The sequence below is a fragment of the Brachycentrus maculatus genome, unplaced genomic scaffold, assembly GCF_059751285.1.
Source record: "Brachycentrus maculatus isolate JH-2025_06_01 unplaced genomic scaffold, ASM5975128v1 h1tg000334l, whole genome shotgun sequence".
In the NCBI taxonomy this organism is placed as follows: Eukaryota; Metazoa; Arthropoda; class Insecta; order Trichoptera; family Brachycentridae; genus Brachycentrus; species Brachycentrus maculatus.
In genome coordinates this window covers 855001-882191 of record NW_028281083.1, presented here as the reverse complement: position 1 = coordinate 882191, position 27191 = coordinate 855001, and the positions used below count along the sequence as shown (strand labels likewise).

Below are 27191 nucleotides of genomic sequence, written 5' to 3'. Positions count from 1 at the left end.
TTGTATTATTTGAATATGTATTATTTTGTAAAAAAAAAACAATAAAAAATTATATCGAATATTTATTTGATTTGTTTTATGTACGTCAATTTTTTGTAATGAACGTACTAAAGTGTTTTTGAGAGATTTTTTTTTTGGCTTGAAACTAATTCGGAATTTATAAAGTTCATGGCATGTATAATGTATATGGCATTCAAATGTATTTATCCACACAATTTAGAACTGGGCTTTAAAATAAAAATGTGTTAATAATAAAAAACTTTTTACGTTCAATACAGCAAAATTTGTTAGTTTGATAGTAAAATACATTGTGTGCATTTAGAAGAAAAAATATAGTTTTGTGGTATTTTGTAATAAATGCTTGATATATACAAAAAGAATTATTTTAATTGTTCAAAATCACGACTTTTTAAATATTGACTTTACCAAAAAAATCATATCCTATAGTGTAATCCAATTAAAACTACAATTTATACATTCTACTAGTATAATTTTTCAACAATTGTTTTTATAAGAGGTAATGTTAACATTTAAATCGTGTTAATAATTACATACATGTAATATACATGTAGGAAAGAGGGTAAATGTAATGTTCATGAAATTAACAAATGTGGTCCTAATTCGATGGCTACCTACTGAACATATTCAGGCCATGAAAAAACACATAAAACATGTAGGAAAATTGATCCATTCCACATGGGAACCATTAACTTGCAGATTTTGGTCCATAAACATTTAGAGGATGTTAAGCGCCAGAGGGTGACTGTGTGGTAAAGCGTAGAATATCGAATCATAAGTCCGATTTAATTTGAAAAAGAATTTAGGACAATGAAACGAAATTTACGATTTCATTCGTAGTTAGCCAGTTTGATCCACATTTTGATTAGGTACCAATCAATTCAATAAATAAACAATCGTTTACTTTTCATATATTTTTCACCAATGTATTCAGGAACATCTGAATAATATTATCGCAAAACTGGAATAAATAATCACAATAAAATATTACGTGTCTGAACATAACATTGTGAATATAATTGATTGATTGACATTTAGAAATAGCATGATAATTTAAATATAAAAATTAATCACTTTCTAAAATAGCTGATGTAAACACGACTTGTTTCGAAAACTACAGATGTTCTCATCAACAGGTGAAAACACATACCCAATGTACAAAGCTTGTATTTCACATGTTCAGAAGAACTGTAGTTTTCGAAAATAGTCGGGTTTACATTATTAATCTTAAAAAAGTGATCGTTTACAAGTATTTTATTTTTATAACATTATATTACTCAAACATTTAAACTTGTGTGTATTTCAAATAAAACATGTATATTACATTAATTGGCTAGTTCAAGTGCCTGCACAGAAATGTCATGAATCTGAAAATAAGAAAAACATGATTAAAATATATATGTAATTATACATGTCGCTCACTCCTTTCAACAACGTCATATATCAAAAATCGTCAATTTTCAGTTGTGCATGTTTTCGGTATGCCCAGAAAATGTACTATATCCCAGAAAAAGAGGCATATTTTTAACTTAATATTTACCCGCTACAGGGCAGAAAGTGTTGTTTTTGCATTTTAAAGAAAAGGTGTTGTTTTATTATTTTTTTCAATATACTAAATATTAATCTAATGGAGAAAAAAGCTTCAGGTTTTACCTAAAAAGACCTATTGCACAATAAAAAATTCAATAAGTGGCTTGATATTTGTTTTGAATACATTGTATTATATTTTTAAACTTTAAAACCGTTCTGCTGAAGTTTTTTGATATATGACGTTGTTGAAAGGAGTGAGCGATGTATGATATACATTGCAAATGTTTTAAATCAAGTCCCACTGTATTTTTATTGATAATTTTTAACGCGAGGGAAAAGAGGGAAAAAGCGGAAATCTGTTATGTCATCTATCTTCGACGATCAATAACGAAATTTTTTAGCTATTTTTAAGCACAAGGATCGAACGTGTGACATTTCTAGCGAATAAAACCATATATTCGAATAAAACATAATTAACCAGGAAATTATATTAATGAATTTTATTTGTGTTGACGTACTATAAAATCAATAAAGATTTAAAAAAAAATCAAATTATAAATTTAATTTATTAAATACTGCAAATGTTGCTCATTTCAACTCATATTTTCCAGGAAGTTGTTGAGAAGAACGCATAAAGCAACGACCAAAATATTATACATAACGTAACAACGGTAGACGCAATTTCCTTCATACAAATCGTAAAATTTATATTTTAAATGTATTTTGATCGGCCTGGACCTTAAAAATTTCGGATAATCAAGGTTCTATTATACATTTTATTTTAACACCCTCCTTTTCATTCATCATTTAATAATAATAAAATAATAAAACCCTTATCCGCACCCCAATGGTGCATAGGGCACTGTGTCATATTAACGCAGTGTTATCTTGATCGTTTACACATGAAGGAAAGGTGATCAACCCTCCGCTTCAGGTACCAGTCCAGGGTAATATTGAATAAATATTACAGTGAAAAAATCACTTATATTTATTTTACCCCCCCTGGGAATCGAACCCGGGACCTCCAGAACGGTAGCCGAGCGTGCTGACCATTACACCACGGACGCGGACATTCATAATTTACTTTATGTAATACAACTTTTATTATAATTATATTACACAAAGTAAACGGTGAATGATAAGGAGAGTGTTATATTACCATTTCACAAAGTTATCAATGCTTTTAATATACAAAATACATATTATTTCCATGAATGTTTTCCGTAGATACTTTGTGGCAAATTTTATAATATATAAAAAAAATTAATTAACTTTGTTTTCACCACTTTTTTAGTAACACAATTTAACCTACCAGTTTCAACAATACCTTGTCATCATCAGGGTTTATTTTAAATCAAAAACATTTAAATACTCTCACCAAAAATTCCACACTTCATAAAAATCACATAAAATAACATTTAGGATTTTGGTGAGAGTATTTTAATGTTTCAATGTTTTTGATTTTAAATAAACCCTGATGATGACAAGGTAATGTCGAAACCGGTAGGTTAAATTGTATCAATAAAAAAGTGGTGAAAACAATGTTAATTAATTTTATAAAGATACATTTTATTTACTTGCGAATAAGGTGGTGTCGATAGTGCATATATGACAGCGTCTACAATATCATCTGTGTGCAAGAATCCAGTCGGATGGGGGAGGGAGGCATTCTGTTGTTGATCTTCAGTCTGTCCTACTGGCAATACCTTAGCCAAGTCACGAACCAGCTCCGTGTAAACTGAGCCAGGGCTTATACTCTGGGAAATTATCAAGTCTTAGACAAAGCCGATAGAGGGCGCTATTTTTGTATAAATTCTAGGATAGTATACTAAGCAGCATTGAACAACATTTCATTTAAAAACAAAATTCTTTTTATTCATGCTTTTACACCATATGGAATGGCTTTTCTTGAATTATACACAGAAAATTAATTAAACTGCAACAAGAGTACTGTTTTACCAATATATTCTAAGATGAAAATTGCATTATGATTTTGCTCATTATTTCAAAAGATCTAACGAGTATCCACATTTGGTCCATAGGTCACCACTTCGCAGTAATGCGGCTGTTGAACAATTGATTTTATTTATTTTTAACAAAAAGAAAATTATTTATATTTTTTTATTTACAAAAATACTTCAATTTCATACTAGGTACATATTTCTGTGAGCCTAAGCGGCTCATTATTAGAAATAGGTATCAAAATGTGTTAGAATGGATTCGAACCCAGAAACTCTGACTCGAGAGTCTACGACACTAACCACGGCACCACAACCTGACATAGTTTCAGTTTCATTTTCGAAAGTAAAAAAAATCTTTACAATCTCCCGTTCATATTGTTTTTCGCTTGATTTCCTGCCAAAAAACGTCAGGAAAATGAAAAATTAGCAAGCCATGGCCAAGGTACTTTTCAGAATACCACGAACAGGAATAACGTACCGGTTTGCTCCGGTTTATGTCGCTCCCTGAAATGTGCACAAGTTTATGTATGTGTAAGTTACCGTAACTTTGATCCTGCTTTTCAAAGCTAGCAGCTCTACCCTTAGCGCCTCACTTAGTGCAGTGACAGCGTGCTTACTAGCGCTGTACATCCCTACGGGGATATTGGAAAAGTTCGGAACAACGTGACCTGCAACACTTTAATGGCATACAAAATAGGATATACAGATATAAAGAAGAAAATTACTTAAAAAACTTACGTGTGAACTAAGTATGTAATGATATATATCGTAGTGAAAAAGTGACCAACTAACAAAACGTAAAATATTCAGGAGGGCTCATTTAAGTCACTTTTGCTTCGCAAGAAAAGACACATCAATGCAGTTAGTCATTTTTAACAAGTCAATATATTATACTAGCATATATTTAAATGTACATAGACCCAATTGGGAATCGAATCAGGGGTAATTCAACGAAATTACCATTTTTCATATCCCTAGTAATTATATTATATATTCTTCCTTATATTTGATAATTTGATGATTGTTGGGTAATATATCCAAAATTAAAGACGATTGATGGATTGAATTCTACATTTATTTACATTTATATGATAATATTAGTCTTATTAAGACATTATCAAACACTCATATCGTAAGCGCACAGGAGAAAGTGACCAACTAACAAAATGTAAAATATTCAGGAGGGCTATTTAAGTCACTTTTGCTTGGCAAGAAAAGAAACATCAATGCAGTTAGTCATTTTTAACAAGTCAATATGTTATACTGTCAAGTTTAAAATCGTTTGTAATTTTTCGGGACAATATTAAGCTAGTAAGATATCAAACAGTCAATGATCACGTTTTTGTAAAAAATGCACTTGGTCACTTTCTCCTGTATGACTACGACATAGAAACTAACTTGAAAAGTGTGATTTAAGGCAATGTTTAATTTTTCATCCATTCTTGCTATCAAGATGGTGACTTAACTTAAGTTCATCTCCTTACAATTGTAATATTAAGTTCAATTCATGTAAAATAAAACGGTAAATAATGGTCATAAAAATTTATGTGTCAAAAATTTTGTTGCCAAATTCTGGATTTTGTTCGGTTTTTTTCTGATTTTTTATATCAAGATTTTGGTTAATATCTCAACAGAGATAGATTCCTAACTCAACAGAATTCTTCATCTGTTTGTATAAATACCTATTTTAAATAACTCCATATTTGAGCTAATCTAGCATTTGTTGAAACAAACATTTGGACACACTGAAAACATTGTGAATAATATTTCTAACACACGTTAAAATAATTTGAAACCTACGCTTTGTAGTAATATAAATTTCTAAAGATTTCTCTTTAAATTTATTCCATACAGATTTAATTTTTTATACATGTGTATCGGTTAATGTGTGTGTTGTGTGTGTGTGTGTGTGTGTGTGTGTGTGTGTGTGTGTGTGTGTGTATGTGTGTGTGTGTGTGTGTGTGTGTGTGTGTGTGTGTGTGTGTGTGTGTATAAATGTGGTAAATCATAACCATTTTCGCTGACCACTCTTGGTGAAAACCTATTCCTTGGGGCCTCATCATTCAACCTTGTGTTAAAAAGGATTACAAATTTCATTATCGTGTCTGGTTAGTGAAGACATGATTAAAAGTTAATTAAAAACTTAATGAAAATACTTAAAATTTGTAACAATTAATATAAATTAGAGTGAAGAAATTTCATTTATCATGATTCACGTCATTGTCGTTCCATTTTCATCAATGTCAACTGTCGTCAAATTAAAACCAAATATATCTCTTCCGGCTTTTTTTCGCATGACCGTTTAAAATTCGTATTTAAAATTTCAAAAATCCATGAATCAATATTTTCACATTGTATGAATACATTTTTATTTACAACATTTTGAGTGTGTCCAAATACTTGTTCACAAATCTGGATTATCTCCAATTATAGGAGTTATTTTTTTTATTATTTTTTGAAATCTCATCAAAGATGAAGAAGAATACGGAAGTCTGTCATAGGCTGGTTTAAGTGATCACTTTACACACGTGTAACATTCACCAATTCTACCCATTATTGACAACCACACTACTCAAATTCATGGAAGAATCGCAGTCAGCCCCGTAAATGTCCAGATTTCCATATTCTTAAGTAAAAAAATAATATATTTTGTATTTATAAAATGTGAATTTTTTGATTACGAGTGAATGGGATTGGAATTGTTATTTAAAAGCTGAATTTAAACAGCTCGTTTTCGAAAATAGTTGTATACTACATACCTGTTCATATGAATAATATGTCCTCTATCATGTTTTCGCATTAGTATAAGTGCTTCTCTTGTAACAAAACTCAGACCAAATACATTGACGTCGAAAATTGCTTTCCAATCTTTCATGTCGCCATCTTTGAATAAAGAAATAATTGTTTGAATTTGAGCATAATCCATCACACTGAGAAAATGTTATCTAAAAATACTTTATGTGCTTTTTTGGAAATGGTGTAAAAATCAAAAAAGGCATTTTTAAACATCATAGTCTTCAACGGAGTAAATAACACTTTTATCAATCTGTACATTTTTTTTTTTGTGTTTTTCGTTGATAAGATAAGGGTTATAATTTAAGTTTCTGTAAAAGATATGTAATCATTTTAGACGAAGGTGAATTATTTTGAAATGACCATCTATCATACTTACTAATAAGTGAAGAGATCTTGCATACTCCAGCGCTGTTTATAAGAATATCTACAGAGTTAAAATTTCCGGCTATCCATTTAAACAAATCAATCACTTGCTTTTCATCAGTTATATCACATTTTTTGGAATGAATTTTTCCATCAACTGATTTCGATATTTCCTGAAAAAGTATTTTTTATAAAGGGAAAAACAGTTATATTATTTCCAGATTGAATTCGTAAATAAATATTTTGAAAATCTTAAACAATTTTTTTACACAACATCAATCGAAAAGATTTTCCTACATATGATTTTTATGTCCAGCTTACAGGTTGTGTCTTGATTGACATACCGCTCACTCCTTTCAAGAACGTCATAAATCAAAAATTCACAATTTTTAGTTGTGCATGTTTTCGGAATGCCCAGATAATGTACTATATCCCAGCAAAAGTGGCACATTTTTGACTGAATATTTACCTGCTACAGGGCAGAATGTGCTGTTTTTGCATTTTGAAGAAAAGGTATTGTTTAATTATATTTTTAAATATACTTAATATTTTTAAAATGGAGAAAAAACCTTCAGGTCTTACCTAAAAAGATCTGTTGCACAGTTAAAAGTTGAGTAAGTGACTTGATATTTATTTTTAATATATTGTATTATATTTTTAAACTTTAAAAACGTTCTCCTGAAAAATCAAGTTTTTGATTTATGACGTTCTTGAAAGGAGTGAGCGATACATAGTCTGACTAGGTTACCAGTCTGATAATGTCGGTAATGACAAAACTTGGCCACTGTTCAAATATAAAAAAAGCGAAATGAAACTGATGTTTTATTTCCCATATAAACTGCTATTGTTTATATTTAAATCTGTAGATGGTAGCATGTGTAACTTCCAAAACTATTCATAAAAATATACTCGTATACTCAAGTGATAAGAACAAGTGTTTCATTTATAATTGAATAATATCATAACACAAGAAAATACTGAAACAATAAATGGCAAAATACATTATTTGTCACACTAGTCTACTAGTCGTAACAAAATAAAATACTCAAGTGGTAAAAAATACGTGTTTTATTTATAATTGTATCATATTATACAAAAAAGTGATTTCTGAAAAATTAAATAGCAAAATACATAATTTGTCACAAATAAAAATGTTTAACCCTCCGAGAGACCTACCTTGATTTTATCCTCTCTTCTCGCTACACCAATTACAATGACCCCAATTTTAGCCAATGATTTTGATACAGCTGCACCAATTCCACTACTTGCACCAGTGACCACTGCTACTTTTCCTATCCATTGATCCATATTAGTAAGTAATATATTTAAAAATATATAAAATATATTATTGTTGCACTGCACATAACTCTTAGTATACTGGCATATTGGTTTTAAACGATTTATTAATAATAATCACAATGTCCACTGAGTACATTATCGTTAATGGTTGCTCTATTAACTAACTGTTGTAACTGGCATTTTACATAAATTTTAGAAAATGACAGACATATTCTCACTAAGTCTCACACCTGTAAATTTCATTGTTTAAAATAAATCGAGTGCTTTAAACATTTGTAGTACTTATTCTTTAATATTAAAAAAAAAACAAATAAAAAAGTTCACGCATTCCTTAAAGCCTGGATGTTACAGATATCAATAGTATTTTAAAAAAATATTTATTTTATATAGTTATATTTTTAAGTACAACATAATACATTTTCTAAACATTTATACATTTGGCAAACTTTAACTTTTAGATTCGCTGTGCCTCTCCAAAAAAGAGACTGAGCTCTCGTGCTTGGAGAGGGTCTTACACTCATGGTTTAATGTTTTATATAATTAAAAGCAATATAATGAATACCTTTCCTCTACCAAAACATTAATGATATGGTAGTGGTAAAAGCAATTGAGGTGGTATGGGCACATAAAATGCAGAGAATCAGAGAAACAGGTAATTGCCGTGGATATTCCATGTATTACATCTAGAGGAAGACCAAAGAACTCTTGAATGCTGCAGAAAAAAAACATGATTCGAGGGCATGACCTATGTGACGTAACTCAAGATAGAAAGACTTATAACCTGAGGACGGGGAGAATTGACCCCAATAGTTTACAAAGGCGATAAGTTGGAACGAAGCCACGAAGAAGAAAGAGAAGAAGATTTTTTTTTATAATTATAATAAAAAAATCATTGTTTTGTTAAAATCATGTTGATTTATTCAATACATTAAAAAAAATCATCGTTCCCGAGCGTATAGCTCATATTTCGAATAAAATTAGTAATTACAATAAAAGGTTCTCCTGTAAAAAATGTGCAAACGCAGATAAGACAGTAAGTCAGGAGAGCGGCGATATGTGTGCATGTATTCCATTTGAAATTAATAATCAAAATATGTTTACTTCAATAGCCACAAAAGTGCTTATCGCTACATTGGTGTTATTGAACCGGTATCATATCATCATTGTTCTAGCAAAAGTTACTATTTTAAATTAAACAGTTTTTGAGTTTAATTTAAAACTGATTTCAAAAAAAATATTCTGTAAGCTAGCATATATATATATATATATATATATATATATATATATATATATATATATATATATATATATAAATATATATATTTATATATATTTATATATATATATATATATATATATATATATATATATATATATATATATATATATATATATATATATATATACATATATTTATATATTGAAAATTTTTTATTACAAAGCAGTGATATATAAACTCAAAGATAAGTTATTTACACATTTTGTCATTTGTTACACAAACATTTCAAAATACTTATTTCATTTAGGTTTTTTGATACTTTAAATGATTTTGTTGTTATTAAATTCATAAAGAGGATTGTTTTAAAAATTATATTATTTTGTACACAAAACCTTTTGAGGCATGCGGTGTTTCATAATTAGAACTGCCTTAATTATATAACTATTATTTTATGATATTTTTTCTATTGTGGTTCATTTTGTTAGTGTTCATTGTATGGTACAGTATTTTGGGGCCAACAATACAAGAACAATAACCGTATTTTTGATAATGGAAATGTACAATAGTATTGTATCTGTACATGTTGCTTAATGCTTTTTTTAAATATATTTTTCTTCAGAGTTTTGCCGAATTTCGAATTTATGAGTATTTAGCGATAGCGTAGCCTTGTGTAATAACAAAACATATTGATCATATCCTTAAAATAATATGAATTTACATTCAAACGGTGATATTATTATTTGTGTTTTCTCTTTTATTTCATATATCAAATAAATCATTCCAAGAAAATAAACATTCAAAGAAATGAAATACTTCTTACAAAAACATTCCTTGATTTTTCAATTAAATGTTTTATTATTATTTGTTCTCAGTATGGAACCCATATATAACATTGCAAATAGGTACCTACCTCAAAGGTAAAGAAAATTGAAAAAATAAGAGATGAATATTTATATCAAAACAAGCGATAATATCTCACATTTAATATGAGTTTAAATAAAACAAATAATAACTGAATTTATGCATAATGTTGAGGTTGATATTTAATTTAGGTAAAATGAATATCAATGTTTAAGCGCACAAACGTACCGGTCATGGTGGATAGTATATTTTTTACTTTTTGGCATACTACTGATTTTTTCCATAGCTTTAGAGTTTGTTTTCAAATAACAAGCAAGATAACCACTACACTTTTGTTTTTATGACGTTAAACAATTATTATTCTCCTTGAGGAAATGTACATATCGCTCACTCCTTTCAAGAAAGTCATAAATAAAAAAATCATCAATTTTCAGTTGTTCATGTTTTCGGAATGTCCAAAAAATGTACTATATACCAGCAAAAGAGGCATATTTTTGCTAAATATTTACCAGCTACAGAGCAGAAAGTGTTGTTTTTGCATTTTGAAGAAAAGGTATTGTTTCATTTTTTTTTTTAAATATCCTAAATATTTTTAAATGGAGAAAAAACCTTAAGGTTTACCTAAAAAGATCTGTTGCACCGTAAATAGTTCAAAAGGTGCCTTTATATTTATTTTGAATACATTTTATTATATTTTTAAACTTTAAAAACGTTCTTCTGAAAAATCAAGTTTTTTGATTTATGACGTTCTTGAAAGGAGTGAGCGATATCTATAATTATGAAAATGCAAACTACTTAATAAAGTGAGGTGAATCCCGTAAGACAAATTTTAAATAAATTTAATTTAATTCTTACAATGTTTTTAAGAGGAAATTAAATTTTATCCGCTTGTCTACAATATTACTAAAATCAGGTCACGTGTACGCTACAAACTTGCTAAAATCTCGCTACAAATTCGCTACTTCTCTCTACAACTTGACTACCATGCAAGTTATGTAGGTATTGTACAACTTTCCTTCATAATCTATCTTCTTCGCTTTTAAACTAACCTCGCAACAACCACGCCAAAGAACAACCTCTATGGCTAGGTATAATCTTCAAATCTTCGTTTTTATCTAACAAGGCTGTACTAAAATTATTGCTTGATGTGCAAAAATGTGGTTTTGAATATACTGATAAAGAGATATTTTTAATACGCATATTTAAATTTGTCCGCCACCGTTATTTAATGGTCAGCACGCTTGGCTCAGTCCTGGGTTCGATTCCCAAGGGGAGGTCAAATAAATATAAGTGATTTTTTCACTCTAATATTTATTCAATATAACCCTGGACTGGTACCTGAAGCGGAGAGCTGCTCACCTTTCCTTCATGTGTTAGCGATCAAGATAAGACTGCGTTTATATGATGCAGTGCCCTATGCACCATTGGGGTGCGGACAAAGGTTTGAAGGTATATTTATAATTACTAAGGCAATGTTCTTATTTTTATTATCTTCATTATATTTAAAATCATGTATTAAACCTTAGAATCTTATTCTCTTTACCCGAATGTTTGGAATAAAGAAGAAAAAACTTAATTTATGAAAATATTAATCTTCGCTCGTGGAAACAAGAAGTTTCAGTTTATTTATTTAATTTTTCACAAAGAAAGGTTGGCAGTGTTTTCACAATGAACTCACCGGATAGAATGTATATACAATGTATATTCCCACGGGATTGGAGTAGCAAATGAAAAAATGTGTCCCGGTAAAATGAAAATTTAGTAGCAACTAACACACAGGTACACAAAATAAACCCTTTTAATTTTGAAATTTTTATCGGTATATTGCGCTGTCTTTCATCCTTTCAATCTGTGTGGTTTTTACAGAAATACTGTTGCATTTTAATATTATTTTTTGACATCTCATCAAAGATGAAGAAGAATATGGTAGTCTGGGCATTTACGGGGCTGACGACCGTCATAGGCTGGTTTAAGTGATCCATTTACACACGTGTAACATTCACCAATTCTACCCATTATTGACAACCACAATACTCAAATTCTTGGAAGTTAGTTCTATATATATGAACCAATGTATAAACCTTGTTCTTGAATCACTAGAACTTCACTAGAGACATCTATTGGTGAGATGATTTTGTGAACAAGTATTTTTAAATCATTCATATTTTAAACCTTAATTTTCAAACGTTGATATTTAATGTTATCAAGGATACTTAAAAATATCAAATGTTTGTATTATTTCCGATAAAAATTGCAAAAATATCGCATATTCCACCATGTAGCGTGTTCTTTTGCACAAATTAAATTCAATTATTTGAACGTGCTTTTCATATACAGGAATGTGAAATGGATATACATGAATAGAATTCACTTAAAATCGTTCATAAATATTGAACAAAAAAAGTGTTCCTTCGGTGCAGTACCTATCTCATATTGCCAGAATGTATAATAATTTTTTAAAAACATGAACTTCTGCCAAAATATGAGGTGATCCTAAAATATTATCAATTATTGACTTAGATTTTTCAGGAGCTTTTTTCAACATCAAGGAATTTTCATGAAAATTGCTCTCGCATTCTGTTGTTTGAAAAAAGTGACCTATAAAATAATTTTATAATTAATGATGAACTATAAAAATTTTGTGCTTTTTTTTTTTAACCAGCTTATTACATAGTTACAAAACTTTTAACATACAAATAACCATAAATTGAAGAAATCATCAAAATCAAATAAATTGTCTTTGTTTACGTTCCACTCGATTTGTTTTATTATTTACGTTAAGTATAATTGAAATGTATGATTCTAGGTTTGTACGTTGTTAATTTTTTATTTCCATTTCGATTAATTTTGATCCAGTAAATTAGTAAGTGCCTAGTTTTAATAGAAAGTTTCTAATAACAACTAAATCCAACTTGAAATTAAACTGGTACAAGAATTTAATATCTTATGCTGTAAATAATAAATTTGATTTACATAATTAGCATAGTAGTTTATAAGTACGACTTGAATAAATTCAAACTTACATTAAAACGAAATCGTGAATAATTTATTTATCATTAGTTTTACCATAAAATCCTTGCGAAATATTTTATTCGGTTCCCTGTTACGAATAGAGCACGATTCTTAATCAAACTTTACTACCGCGTTACACTGAAAACAAAAGCTTTTAAAATAATTGCAAAGTTTATAGGAAACACGCGCAAGTCGTAAAATAGAATAAAACGACATGGAGTGAATCACACTTAACCGACAGAAAAAATATTTTCCTATCCGTGAGACGTTTTTTTTTTCACAAATAAAATTATTCAAATTTCATAATAACTACTCTCCGTCATGAATAATTTCTGAAATAAATACTAATTTTTTCAAATAAATTAAGAAAGAAGCTTTTGTATAGGACAACAAATTGAATATTTAGTGGATCCTCCAAAGGTCGTGGGTTGGCTGCTTTAATGAATAAATATTACAAAAATAAATTTACGGATTTTCAGAGTGAATATTTCCTTTCCGACTTTCCCCATTTTTGGCATGATATAAAATTTTGTTTTGTAACGGAAATATAAAAAAATGGACTTAAAATTAGCGTTTCTTGTTTAAAAAATAAAAAAAATGTTCATAATCTTCTTCTTCTCTAGCCTCCTGTTCTCCTTAGCTAAATATAGACTTCTAACGTATCCTTCTACTTCCTTTGATCGGTTGCAGACAGTTTTTACCCCCCTCAGGGACTATGTCGTCGGACCATCTTTCTTGAGGTCTTCCGGCGTCTTTTTTATTCTCCCAAGGCCTCCATTAAAAAAAATTGGGGTCCATCTTATGGAGTCTTGTCTTGCAATATGTTCCGCCCATTGCAACTTGAGTTTTGCCATGAATCCATTATATCCTTTATAATTAATGTGTTATTATTTGCTCGAAATTTAATAAAATTATCACAATTAATCTGAAAAAGTTATGTGTCATTGTGATTTTATTTTAACATCCGCGTCATACTTTCTTTTGAAATTTCAGGTACTAAAATTTATTTCCTATTTGTATGGTGGACATATTTAACATCAGCGTATTCGTATTGGCGTAATACAGTAGACAAGTACGTGGAGCATAAAAGCGTCAACATGATAGCTCCAGTAATATCTCGCGTTAAAAGGAATCCTCGTGATAACGAGTCATCAGAATTGGATGCCCCACGCTCGCTTTGACATATTTTTACCCTGAAGAGTTAATACATTTCAGTGTATGATGAATTAAGATGAAATTTATATGAAGTTTTATAAAGTTTAAACGTCATCATAGTTTTCCAAGGATTTTCGTCCCGTAGACAACCAATAATTTTTCCCCAACCTGAATTATATTGAATTTTCTTTCACTCTTTAACTACAAATGTGTTTTGATAGTTGTCACAGTGCTTTTTACTGATAAATCAAACAATTCCATGCAAAGTGATTAGAATTTTATTATATTTAAATATACATTATTTTTATACGTATGTATATTTATAAATATTTATATGTATAACTCATTAAACTCTTTATAAAACTCATAACTTTCTAAGTGTTTTATTTTTATTTTAGGTAAATTATATATTATAAATTAGTCGGATAATTTCTGACCTATCGGTTGGATGATTATTTCATGTACCTGAAAATACAAAAAAATACAATTAAAAACATTCTTTACGACATAATATTTTTAATGCCAAAATGTTTATCCTTCTCCTATTTGTTATTTACAGTTTAATGATAACTACCAAAAAACAGCTCGCTGTTTCGATTATTTAAAGTTCTTCCTACAAAAATATATTTAAAAAAAATGTAAGCAATCAAACGAGAATTTTTTTAGTAATAAGTAAAAAATCATATCAACAATAACAGTAAATGATTCATTGAGATCTCTATTCTTTTCACTTAGCACCATATCTATCTGCGAGTGGATTTTGAATTTATTTAATTTTGATTTTTGCAAAGAGCCTGAAAAAACTTTATCTGTTGGTACATTACTGTATATAGCTTAGGACATCACACAATAAAAAGCATCGAAACCGTGTGTGAATACTTCATACTTATTTTGACAATTGTGTTCATATTACCACTTTATGACAAAAATATATCTTTACTTGTTAAAAACATCATTGCAATAATAGCCAAGTTATAGTATCGTTCGGGTACAGAGATTTTGTGATTTGAAGATGATTTTTTAACACTTACTATAATATTTTCTAGGGTTTTATAACATTATTATCTATCATTAGAATCCTACCTGCCAATCAAACCTCCTCCCTTAGTTTTTCTCTCTACCTCCCTCCCTAAACTCCCATGTTTCTTTGCCTTCCTTATTATCATCAATTTGTTATTTGTGTTTTGTTTTAATGTTCAAGTACTATCTACCCTTTAATATCAAACATCTATTAATGGTTTCAACGTTTTGACCAACATCAGTAGTTTGTTTTTCGTTGGTTGGAAGATATTGCTTTTTAGAATTAAGCTAGCCAATGTACTTTTTTTTTATTTTCTGTACGTGAAGTTTAAATAAATATATATTTTTTTAATGATAGACAATATATTATGTTGTAAAGTATATTTCAGAAAAATGTTAGTTAAAATAATGTAGATGCGATCAATAATTTTTTTAAATGATGATAAAAAATATTTTAAATATACCTGAACACCAGGACGAGTACTTAGCGCATAAAGGATCGCATCTGTAATGTCCTGAGCTTCCAACGGAAGAACAGAGTCGTCGGCTTTTGTTACTGTTACTGCTTTTCCTGATAATTGTGATGCAAAATTTCGTACCATTTCAGTATCAACACTTCCAGGACTTATACTCTAAAATATATTAAATTAATGCATTATTCCAAAACATTAATTATCTACAAACAGGAATGAAACAGTTAATAAAAAGTGTAAAATATTATAAGGCAAATTACAAAATAACATCTTTATGGTTTTTCCACATTTATTTTCTGACCAGTGTCTGGGTTTTGACATTACCGGCATTGTCATACTGATGGGAGGTAAGACAAAAATCTATATTATAAACTTAATAATAAAATTTAAGAAGTGTACTTTAATTATAATAACATATAAGTTATATTTACGGTGTGTGATTTTTCATTATTTTATTAAAGCAATTGATCATTGTATTAAAACGAGTATATAAAATATATAATATTATTTCAAATAAATTAATCATACATACACAAATCCATTTCAATGACAAAATTATTTTAAATCATACTAAAATCCTAAAAAACTGTATGTAATTTTTATTATAATACAGTTTTAAATCCATTTTGTCAGATAAAATATATGAAATCATGGTTGTTTATATTGCATACAGTTTTATCTAGCCTCCCACTGGTCTAATCATGTCGGTAACACCGAAACCCGATCACTTGTCAAATGAAAGAAATGTGAAAAACCTATAAATGTAGTTGTTATTTTATTATATAAAATGCACCACCAAGAAATGTCATTATACTCGTTAATTATTTTATTCATATGATTTATTTTATCCTACCCTTAAAATTGTCGAAAAATGTATTTTGTATAATTACCGTTATTTTTATATTGCTGGCTAAACCTTGAAGTTCAATTCGTAAAGCCTCCGTAAGGGCTGTTACGGCGTGCTTACTTGCTGAATACATCCCAATAGAAATTTTTTTCATCTGCGGCACGTGATGTCCTGCAATACTGTGTAAAAAATCTTGATTCTTATTCAAACAAACAAATGACTTTTTTCATATCAATGAGCCCACGTTAATAATAATATTTTGATAATTTACATATTTAGCGACATTTCACAAAATGTCGTCTCAAGGGCGCATAACATTTATTTTCTTTTACTTTATCTTATTATTTACAACCTTAATTAAGGTAATTTTTATTTTTAATTTAAAAATATATATATATTTTGATTTATTTGTATACATTTATTATTTATTTATTCAAATCACAATTTTTACATATTTAGAACATTTAAAAAAAATAAATGAAAGATCTCAATATTGATAAGAAATATATATTTTTGAAATTGATTAATTAATATGCTTATTTAAGTCAAACTTACAAACAAATAACTTAAGCCGGATTATGTTATAATTTTTTTTAATTATAAATATCTTAATTAATTTTCAGAAATATTTCATATTTCGTCTACCTTAAATGAGGTAAATATATAACAAATTATTTTTCTCAAATTCAAACGTAATATGCTGAAACTGATTTATTGTTCAAGAGTTCTTGAAAAATAGTAAAAGGTTGGGCATTTTTGACGGTTTGTTTTATTTATTGATGTTATTATTTACTGATAATAATCTAAAAACGATATAAAAATTGAAACATTAAGTAATGATGTACAAAAAACACTGTAAAAAAGTGAACAATTATGATAAAACATTTATAGTTACGTTTATACAAATATGGTTAATATTAATACGATTTCACGTACATAAAAAATCTGTAATTTATGCATAACTACATATATGCATAGTCATTTAATGTTTATTAATTATCGAATAATGCATATCTGTCGACCCATTTAGTGTGTGATAAAATCGTTTTATTGATATTTGTCAAAAAACATTCCTCACCTGTTAATGTGAATAATGTGTCCATTGTCTCCTCTTTTCCTCATTGTCTTTAAGGCCTCTCTTGTTGCAACACTGAGGGCCATCACATTTGTTTCTAAAATAGTTTTCCAATCGACAGCCTTTCCATCTAAAATGCAACAAATATATAATTTTGAACCTAGATTATATTTTAATGAACTTGCTAACTGTAGTATTTCTAAGTATAGCCTACGCAAATACATTTGTAGTAATACACGTAAAGGTAAATATAATGTACATACTTATATAGATATAAATATTAGACAATTGACTTACTGATAAGTGATGCTGGAATAATTACTCCTGCATTATTGATCAATATATCAACCCCCCCAAGATTTTTTTTGATCCATTCAAATGTTTGTACAATGTCATCCTCTTTAGTCAAGTCACATTCTTTAGGGTAGACCCTTCCAGTACAAGAATCAGTCAATTCCTGAGAGTGATAAAATAAAACTTATAGCATTTTTATAACAGATGTAAAATATATGTATTTTAAAAACTATTTATTGAAATATCAACATAGATGGAGAAGAATATGGAAGTCTGGGCATTTACAGGGCTTACGACCATCATAGTCTTGGTTAAGTGATCATTTTACACACGTGCAACATTCACCAATTCTACCCAAGATTTATAACCACACTAATGAAATTCTTGAAACTTCTTGATATATTGATCAAACTCGCAACACAGTATGCGCGAGTTCACAATAGCCATCTATGGTGGGATGAGGAAAGCTTAAAAGTCTCTGCTTGTTAAAACGAGCAGAGACTTTTTCCATTTGTATGTTAGGTCCGAATCATGGATTATATTGACATAACGAGAAACGCTTCAAAACATAAAAATATATTTTACAAATTATGAATCTGACTTTATTTCTGTTAATTCTGCTTATACACAGTATCATAGGTTTTTATTATATCGACCATAATAAATATCGAATACCTGTAGTTTTACTCTTCTTCTGGCCAAAGCAACTACAGTAAGGCCCTCCTTAGAAAGGGCCTGAACAGTGACAGCTCCTATACCAGAACTCGCACCAGTCACTACTGCCACTTTGCCAATCCACCTGTTCATTTTCAAATTTATTATCTTCGATTTTTCGTCTACACGTCTTCGTGTTATCACCAAAAATACATAACTGATATGTGAGAAACAAACGGAATCGCTTATCTTATTATTTTTAAGTAGATAAAATATTTTAAGTAGATTTAATACGTAATTTTATATTACCGGTGTATGTGGATAATTACATAATTTTTTGACATCTCATCAAAGATGAAGAGGAATATGGAAGTCTGGTCATTTACGGGGCTGACGACCGTCATAGGCTGGTTTAAGTGGTCACTTAAGACACGCGTAACATTTACCAACTCTACCCATTATTGACAAACACACTGTTAACCTCCTTTCTTTACATCTCACCAATAGATGTCTGTAGTGAAGTTCTAGTGATTCAAGAACAAGGTTTCTAAATTGGTTCATAAATATAGAACTTCGAAGAATATGAGTAGTGTGGTTGTCAATAATGGGTAGAATTGGTTTTACACGTGTGTAAAATGATCACTTAAACCAGCCTATGACGGTCGTCAGCCCCGTAAATGCCCAGACTTCCATATTATTCTTCATCTTTGATGAGATGTCAAAAAATAATATAAAAATAACTCCTGTAATTGGAGATAATCCAGATTTTGTGAACAAGTATTTGAACACACTCAAAATGTTGGATAATTATCATTGAAAATCGATCTTCACTATGCGGCGCTGGTGACGCCTGGAGAATGACTTATTACCGATAAGTTGTAAGGTTAATTGCCGATGACGTTTTTTTTAAAGATTAATCAGCAGGATGCAAAAGAAATTCGATTATTATACAAATAACAATAATAAGTTATATTTATTAATATGTATGAGAGAGTTGGTTATACCTAAACGGATTTACCGTACTCCGCGACATGGTCAAAATTCACCGCTATGCTCATAATGATGCTTTGCCGTCGGTCGTATAAAAATAGGCTGATAGTGGCAAAATATTATTGGTAGCCACTCATTTTGATGCATTCTAGCTCAATTTTCGGCGGTAGTGGGTGTGCGGCTATAATATATAAATCGTAGTCATACAGGAGAAAGTGACCAAGTGCATTTTGTGCAAAAACGTGATTATTGACTATTTGATATCTTACAAGCTTTATATTGCCGTGAAAAAATCCCAAAGCGACTTTAAACACGGAAGAAAATATATTGACTTGTTAAAAATGACTAAATGCATTGATTTTAATTTCCTGTACGACTACGAAATATATATATATATATATATATATATATATATATATATATATATATATATATATATATATATATATATATATATATAACTAACTAACTAACTAACTAACCATCACGCCACTTCCCCGCAGGGGTAGGCAGAGAGAATCGAACGCCAAACCACTCGGTCTTTGCAAACATTCTTTGCCTCTTCTACATTCATGCATCTCCTCATACATACCCGACGATTATTACGACTCCTGACCCGGCCGCTTTCAAGTATTTGACATACCTGATTGTGCCAAGTTTTCCTCGGTCGTCCTCTGCTTCTTATTCCAACTACATTCGCCTCATAAATTTGTTTAACCGTTCTTTCTTCACTCACACGCTCCACATGTCCAAACCATCTCAACACACCTTTCTTAATTTTATCGATAATGCTTATCTCAGCCTCACATTCTTTCCTTATTTCATCATTCGAACATCTATCAAACATCGTTTTGCCACACATTCGTCTGAGCGATCGCATTTCGACTGCATTCAGTCTGCTTTCATCCTTTTTTTTGCCAACTCCATGCTTCGCTTCCATACATAAGGGTTGGAACCAGAACTCCATTGTGTACTGCCAGTTAAGCTTCCGCTGATAGATTTTTATTTGCTAAAACTGATTTTAGTGCACCATTCACTCTGTTCCCAGCATTCACTCTCCTTTCTATGTCTTTACCAATCTTATTTATATATATATATATATATATATATATATATATATATATATATATATATATATATATATATATATATATATATATATATATATATATATATATATATATTGTATATATATATAAATATATATATATATATATATATATATATATATATATATATATATATATATATATATACACATATATATATATATATATATATATATATATATATATATATATATATATATATATATATATATATATATATATATACAGACACACACATATGTATTTATTTACGACACTTATTTGTTAAATTCTGTCTTAGTAACTTATCTATCAAGAGTCATGCAACATAGATGACGTGGCCAAATTTAATTATCTCTTTTGCATCTACCTCAATTATTCTAAAAGTCACATCTAAATATAAAAGACCTCTTAAAAAGAGAGCTTGCTTACTTTTACCCCTCTGTCAAAAAAACATGGATATGAGACCTCTTAATACGAAAGAAAAAAGAAAACGGAAAAATGTCCTAGTCCCTTTGGCTCTCATATATATAGGTTTAACTGTATTAATACCTCTTTTATAAGTAGTTCCATTATTTAATCATTCTATGGGCAATGGGAGCAGGTAAAATATTTTAAGAGCAGGTTAAGAATAACAGGTTTATTGTAGGCAAATACAATATATGAAATGTATAGGTACAATTAGTAAAGAAGAATAAAAATAAGTATATTAAATGTTTTAAGAACTACAATGTGTTTATTATTGTAAAATTAATTAATATGTCGTATTTTTTAATCGATGTATTTTTGTCCTATTGGTTGAAGCATCACTTCATGTACCTGAAAACCAAAGTTATACTTTTAATACATTATTTATATCATTTGTAAAAAAAATAAAAATAAAATTTAAATATTGATTTTATTGTTAAATTATTCAAAACGTTGTATGCTTGCTTGTAGTCAGTGTAGAAAGGATGGTTAATGAAGGTTGTAACAATGTTTCTCAACTCTTCGTACAATAAGTTAAAAAAAAAACCATCCCCGATTTTATTTTTTATCGCATTTGAAAAGTTGTTCAATTGAATTTTTTTTACCTGTACATAGGGACGGGTGCTAAGCGCATACATGATGGCATCAGTGACATCCTGAGCTTCCAGTAGACTTCCGTATTTGTCACTTTTGAATTGTACCTCCCCAGACGACTGAGTCACCCAATTTTGAACCATGGGAGTATCGACTGTTCCAGGACTTACGCTCTGTGAAGAATTAGATAATGTTATTTACTTTACAAATGTAATATTACTTTACATCACTTTTTAGTAGGAAAATGAACCATTTGGACAAGTCCCTTTATTACACATTTGCCCTTTCAACAACAAAAAAATTCAGACACAGGATTTTTCACCTTGTATTCTTCACTCTTAATATTATCTCAAGTGAGAAGAAATATTTTTTATAGGAAGGAAAATAGAAGTTGTTGATGAGCATTCCAGTGTTGACCACATGGCATTTAGCTCACTTGATACCTATGTGTAATGCTCATTTTTTGCATTTATTTTGAGTTGATAAGTGGTATATAACAAGAGTCGTATTTTGCTTTCATTTGATTGTTCATTATTCTGCTGTTTATTGAATGTCATATACATCCTAAGTGCATTAATTTTATGTAACATATTACGTTTGCGTTGCATATAAACACACTTACAATATTTTTTATCTTCAAACCCTCATCCGCACCCGACGGTGCATAGAGAACTGCATCATATAAACGCAGTGTTATATTGCTCAATCAAGAGTAATATAAAATTAATATTAGAGTACACATATATATATATATATATATATATATATATATATATATATATATATATATATATATATATATATATATATATATATACATATATATATATATATATATATATATATATATATATATATATATATATATATATATTTATAGATATATATAGATATATATATATACATATATATATATATATATATTTATAGATATATATATATACATATATATATATATACATATATATATATATATATATATATATATATATATATATATATATATATATATATATATATATATATATATATATATATATATACATAAGATCAGCAGATGATGCTGCCATCAGTCAGGAATTTGTAAAAAGTATACAGATTTTGGCTATTGCATATAGATCAGATTCTTTCCGCATTAATAAAAACCTTAAAAAATATATTCTTTTAAAAAATACCGTGATTTTGATGCCACTATTTAGTCCTTGTAGTTCAATTCTGAGTGCCTCCGTAAGGGCTGTAACGGCATGTTTACTGGAAGAGTACATTCCGATTGGAGAGTTCTTGAATGTCGACGGATAATGACCAGCAACACTAAAAACAAGTCATTTAAAAATAGTACGTTTCACATAATACTCGTATTTAGCTTATATTTCCTAACCCATTTTTCACTAAACTTGAGTCTTATGTAAATAGTTTACGCTATTATTTTTAAATTTAAATATTACACAAATGATGTGACACATAACTTTAGATTAATTAAATATGTGTCCGACTCACCTATTAATATGGATGATGTGACCATTGTCACCCCTGTTTCTCATCGTTTTTAAAGCCTCCCTTGTTGCAATACTTAATGCTATCACATTTGTATCCAAAATCGATCGCCATGGAGTGGAGTTTGAATCTAAAATAAATCAATCGGAATAACGTATCATTAACTTTCGTTTTTTTCAGCACAAAAATGTAAGTTTCAATGGTTAACAGATATTCTTGAATAATTGAATAACCCTTAATACAATATACAATACCAAAATGTATTTTTTATTAAATAAATACAATAATTTGATTAAATTAAATTTAAAATGTATAAACACAAGATATTTATTTGTCTACGGGTAATCTATGATTATTTAAAAAAATATTGATATATTATTTTACTGATAAGGGATGCTGGATAAATAACGCCTGCATTATTGATCAATATATCTACTCCTCCTAGTGTTTTTTCTATCCAGTCAAAAGTTTGGATAATGTCTTCCTCTTTATTCATATCACATTGCCTTGCATACACCTTTCCTTTACAGGAATCAGCTACTTCCTGGAATAATGAACAAGTTATTTATAGACATGTTTTAAAAATATATGTGTACAGTTAAAAGTAAATTGTCAAATTCTCTTTATTTATAATCTGGATTTGATCTACATAACTCATAATAGGTGCTTTCAGTAGAATTGACTTGAACGTATTACAACTAACGACTTTCCGTAATATCATCCCCCTTTATTTTTTTTGGATATATGGTGCAAATACCCGAGTATGTGTTAACTATATCAACTTTGATGGAGGATAACATGCATATATATATTTATGGTACCTACAATAATTTCAATGAATTTTGTAAATTTGACAAATTATTTAAAAAAATATGTTTATGTTAGAAAATCTTTTTAAATTAATGTTTTTTTCTAGTCGAGGTATTCTTTGGGACGAATTCCCATTTCTTTAATATTACTTTAATATAATAAAATATTTTTCCTTTTTTATATACTTCAATTTTAATTAAAATTGATGTATATAAAAAAAGGTAATCCAATGTTGTACTTTTTATATCACAATGTTTTTTATTATTTAATTAAGTTAAGATATCATTCATACTTTATTTAATATTAAATAATTCACTCATGGAAATATAATTGCACAGTTGATAAATTCTCATTATTTCGATAAAACACGTACTTTTGGGTAATCAGGTAAAACAAATACCGAATAATAATTTACGTACATGTTATTATAATTATTAAAAAACAAAGAAGCTCCTGCAATGATCGATAAAACGTCAAAAGAAGGAAATAATTTACTTACTTATAACCCTTATCTGCACCCAATGGTGCATAGGGCACTGCATCAAATTGACGCAGTGTTATCTTGATCATTACTCACATGAAGGCAAGGTGATCACTCTTGCGCCTCAGGAACCAGTCCAGGGTAATATTAAATAAATATTACAGTGTTAAATCACTTATATTTATTATCACCCCCCCCTGGGAATCGAACCCGGGACCTCCAGCACGGTAGCTAAACACGCTGACCATTACACAACGGAGGCAGACAATTTACATTAAACATAAAAAAACTTTTATTAAAAATGTATCATTTTGAACATTATAGTCAAACAAACGTTCATATTCACGTTTTATTTTGAACAGAAAAAAAACAACGATTTAAGTCGCATGAAAATTTCTGCTTGAATTTTTTATTCGCTTCCTAGCTTGTAAGCCTTCAAGAATACATCCCAAAAAAATGACAATTATTTGGAAAGATATATGATACCTGCAGTTTGTCCATCCGTCTAGCCAAAGCTACCACAATCACACCCTCCTTCGCAAGGGCTTGAACTGTGACTGCTCCTATTCCTCCACTCGCGCCAGTCACCACAGCAACTTTTCCTACCCACTTATCCATCTTGAATATACTATTTTCAAATTTGTGTCATGATAATTGATCACCGTTGATATGTACGTGAATGTGATTTATGAGAAGAATTTTTTCCCTTTTTATAGTCACATAACTTGTTTGGTAAATATTAGGTATCTCTCCAATTATTTATTATCAATAACGACACAAGTTTAAAAATATTTATACTTTCGTCAAGTCTTTGAAAAGGTTATATTGATGAAAATGTGGAAAATATTATGAAATTTTGATAACTTTATGATAACAAAAATCAATATCTTCTTTCGAACGATTTAAATGATAATATTTATACTCTAACGTTTTATTATTGATAGCAATCAGATTTTTATTCTAGTTAGTATAGTCCGTTAAAAATTAACGGATAAGTTGAATATTAGGTGATAAATATGTGATATAAATAAAATAGGCTTATTTTTTGTAAACTTTTTGTTGTTGTTGGTATTTTGATTATAATTTCACGATATCATAACAAAATTTAACAGCTTATAAAAATGTATGGTGTGTTGCGATGGTTAGGGCATGTGAAACGAATAAGTGAAAAAATAACATTAAAACAAATTTACGATGCGAATGTGGTTGGTAATAGAATCAGAGGAAACCTCGGCATGATCAAGTATTTCAAATACTTAAAAGTGGTCAGGTCAGAAGTAGAAACAATTGGCAGGTGTGTATTAGAAGATTCAAGAATGTGTTAGAGGCGAAGATTGTTTGCAAAGACAGATTGGTGTGGCTTTCTATTCTCTGCGCCTTTCCCTGCGAGAAACGCCATGATGGTTATTTAGTTAAATAAGTTTAGTAAGTTAGTTAGGAAAGATGATTTTTTAATTTAAGTTTTACTTAGTTAATACCACTATTTCTTAAAATCTACCGTGACACGTGTTTCGATGCATTCCGCATCATTTTCAAACACCGTATGCATCGAAACACGTGTCGCAGTAGATTTTAAGAAATGGTGGTATTTACTAAGTAAAACTTAAACTTAAAAATGGATAAATTTTACCACAAAGTACTGCCGAATCAATCAATGAAATAAGGAAAGAGAATGTTAATTTTGTAATTGATTTTTAAAGGCAACTCAACTGTTCCCTTTTGATCGTAGTTCCATATCTGGCATTTAGAAGAAACTTATATTAAATCGTGTTGAGTATTGCCAAACTTATAAATGTATTTTGCAATTAGTTCAGAATGAGTATTTTTTACAACATTTTGAGTGTGTCCAAATACTTGTTCACAAAATCTGGATTATCTCCAATTACAGGAGTTATTTTCATATTATTTTCGACATCTCATCAAAGATGAAGAAGAATATGGAAGTCTGGGCATTTACGGGGCTGACGACTGTCATAGGCTGGTTTAAGTGATCACTTTACACACGTGTAACATTCACCAATTCTACCCATTATTGACAACCACACTACTCAAATTCTTGGAAGTTCAGTATATATGAACCAATTTAGAAACCTTGTTCTTGAATCACTAGAACTTCACTAGAGACATCTATGTATTGGTGAGATGTAAAGAAGCTTTTTATTAAGCAGAATCTCTTACTAATATAAGAGTCATAAGTGACTAAGACATTATTTAATAAATAAGTGTTGTAAATAAATATGTGTATATATAAATATATATACATATGTAAATATATATACATATATATATATATATATATATATATATATATATATATATATATATATATATATATATATATATATATATATATATATATATATATATATATATATATATATATATATATTTGTATATATATATATATATATATATATACATATATGTATATATATATATATATATATATATATATATATATATATATATATATATATATATATATATATATATATATATATATATATATATATATATATATATATATATATATATATATATATGATATATATATATATATTTACATATGTATATATATTTATATATACACATATTTATTAACAACACTTATTTATTAAATAATGTCTTAGTCACTTAACTATCAAAAATCATGCAACATAGATGACGTGGACAAATGCTATGATCTCTT

General features: G+C 28.8%; 4 protein-coding genes across 4 annotated transcripts in view; 1 reads left to right on the top strand and 3 right to left on the bottom strand.

Annotated features, from left to right (window-relative positions):
* The window catches only part of LOC148304107 (uncharacterized), a 35378-nt gene extending 27325 nt beyond the window's left edge, over positions 1 to 8053 (bottom strand). Inside the window, exons 1-6 of the mRNA XM_088268884.1 lie at positions 7845 to 8053; positions 6682 to 6841; positions 6269 to 6392; positions 4050 to 4185; positions 3126 to 3305; positions 1010 to 1013 (exon numbers count right to left, since the gene is read on the bottom strand). Of these exons, the coding sequence (XP_088125010.1) occupies positions 1010 to 1013; positions 3126 to 3305; positions 4050 to 4185; positions 6269 to 6392; positions 6682 to 6841; positions 7845 to 7976 (736 nt within the window). The 5' untranslated portion in view covers positions 7977 to 8053. The remainder of the gene's footprint in view (positions 1 to 1009; positions 1014 to 3125; positions 3306 to 4049; positions 4186 to 6268; positions 6393 to 6681; positions 6842 to 7844) is intronic.
* Hs3st-A (Heparan sulfate 3-O sulfotransferase-A) overlaps positions 1 to 27191 on the top strand; it is a 99248-nt gene that overhangs the window by 28007 nt on the left and 44050 nt on the right. The window lies entirely within an intron of this gene.
* LOC148304106 (farnesol dehydrogenase-like) lies at positions 14632 to 18730 on the bottom strand. The gene is made up of 6 exons (XM_088268883.1): positions 18599 to 18730; positions 17927 to 18086; positions 17633 to 17759; positions 16598 to 16733; positions 15699 to 15866; positions 14632 to 14679 (listed from the first exon to the last, which is right to left on the bottom strand). Exons 1-6 carry the CDS (start codon positions 18728 to 18730, stop codon positions 14632 to 14634), a joined length of 771 nt encoding a protein of 256 aa, XP_088125009.1.
* On the bottom strand, positions 21297 to 25120 carry LOC148304105 (farnesol dehydrogenase-like). The gene is made up of 6 exons (XM_088268839.1): positions 24989 to 25120; positions 23596 to 23755; positions 23215 to 23341; positions 22893 to 23028; positions 21729 to 21890; positions 21297 to 21474 (listed from the first exon to the last, which is right to left on the bottom strand). Exons 1-6 carry the CDS (start codon positions 25118 to 25120, stop codon positions 21427 to 21429), a joined length of 765 nt encoding a protein of 254 aa, XP_088124965.1. The 3' UTR covers positions 21297 to 21426.

Coding starts and splice junctions, on each gene's coding strand:
- LOC148304106 (XM_088268883.1), bottom strand. CDS start 18,730: ATGAACAGGTGGATTGGCAAAGTGGCAGTAGTGACTGGTGCGAGTTCT. Junction 17,760..17,926: donor TATTCCAGCATCACTTATCA/GTAAGTCAATTG, acceptor GTTGCATTTTAG/ATGGAAAGGCTGTCGATTGG. Junction 15,867..16,597: donor CCAGCAATATAAAAATAACG/GTAATTATACAA, acceptor AATATATTTTAG/AGTATAAGTCCTGGAAGTGT.
- LOC148304105 (XM_088268839.1), bottom strand. CDS start 25,120: ATGGATAAGTGGGTAGGAAAAGTTGCTGTGGTGACTGGCGCGAGTGGA. Junction 23,342..23,595: donor TTATCCAGCATCCCTTATCA/GTAAAATAATAT, acceptor GATTTATTTTAG/ATTCAAACTCCACTCCATGG. Junction 21,891..22,892: donor ATAGTGGCATCAAAATCACG/GTATTTTTTAAA, acceptor AATTCTTCACAG/AGCGTAAGTCCTGGAACAGT.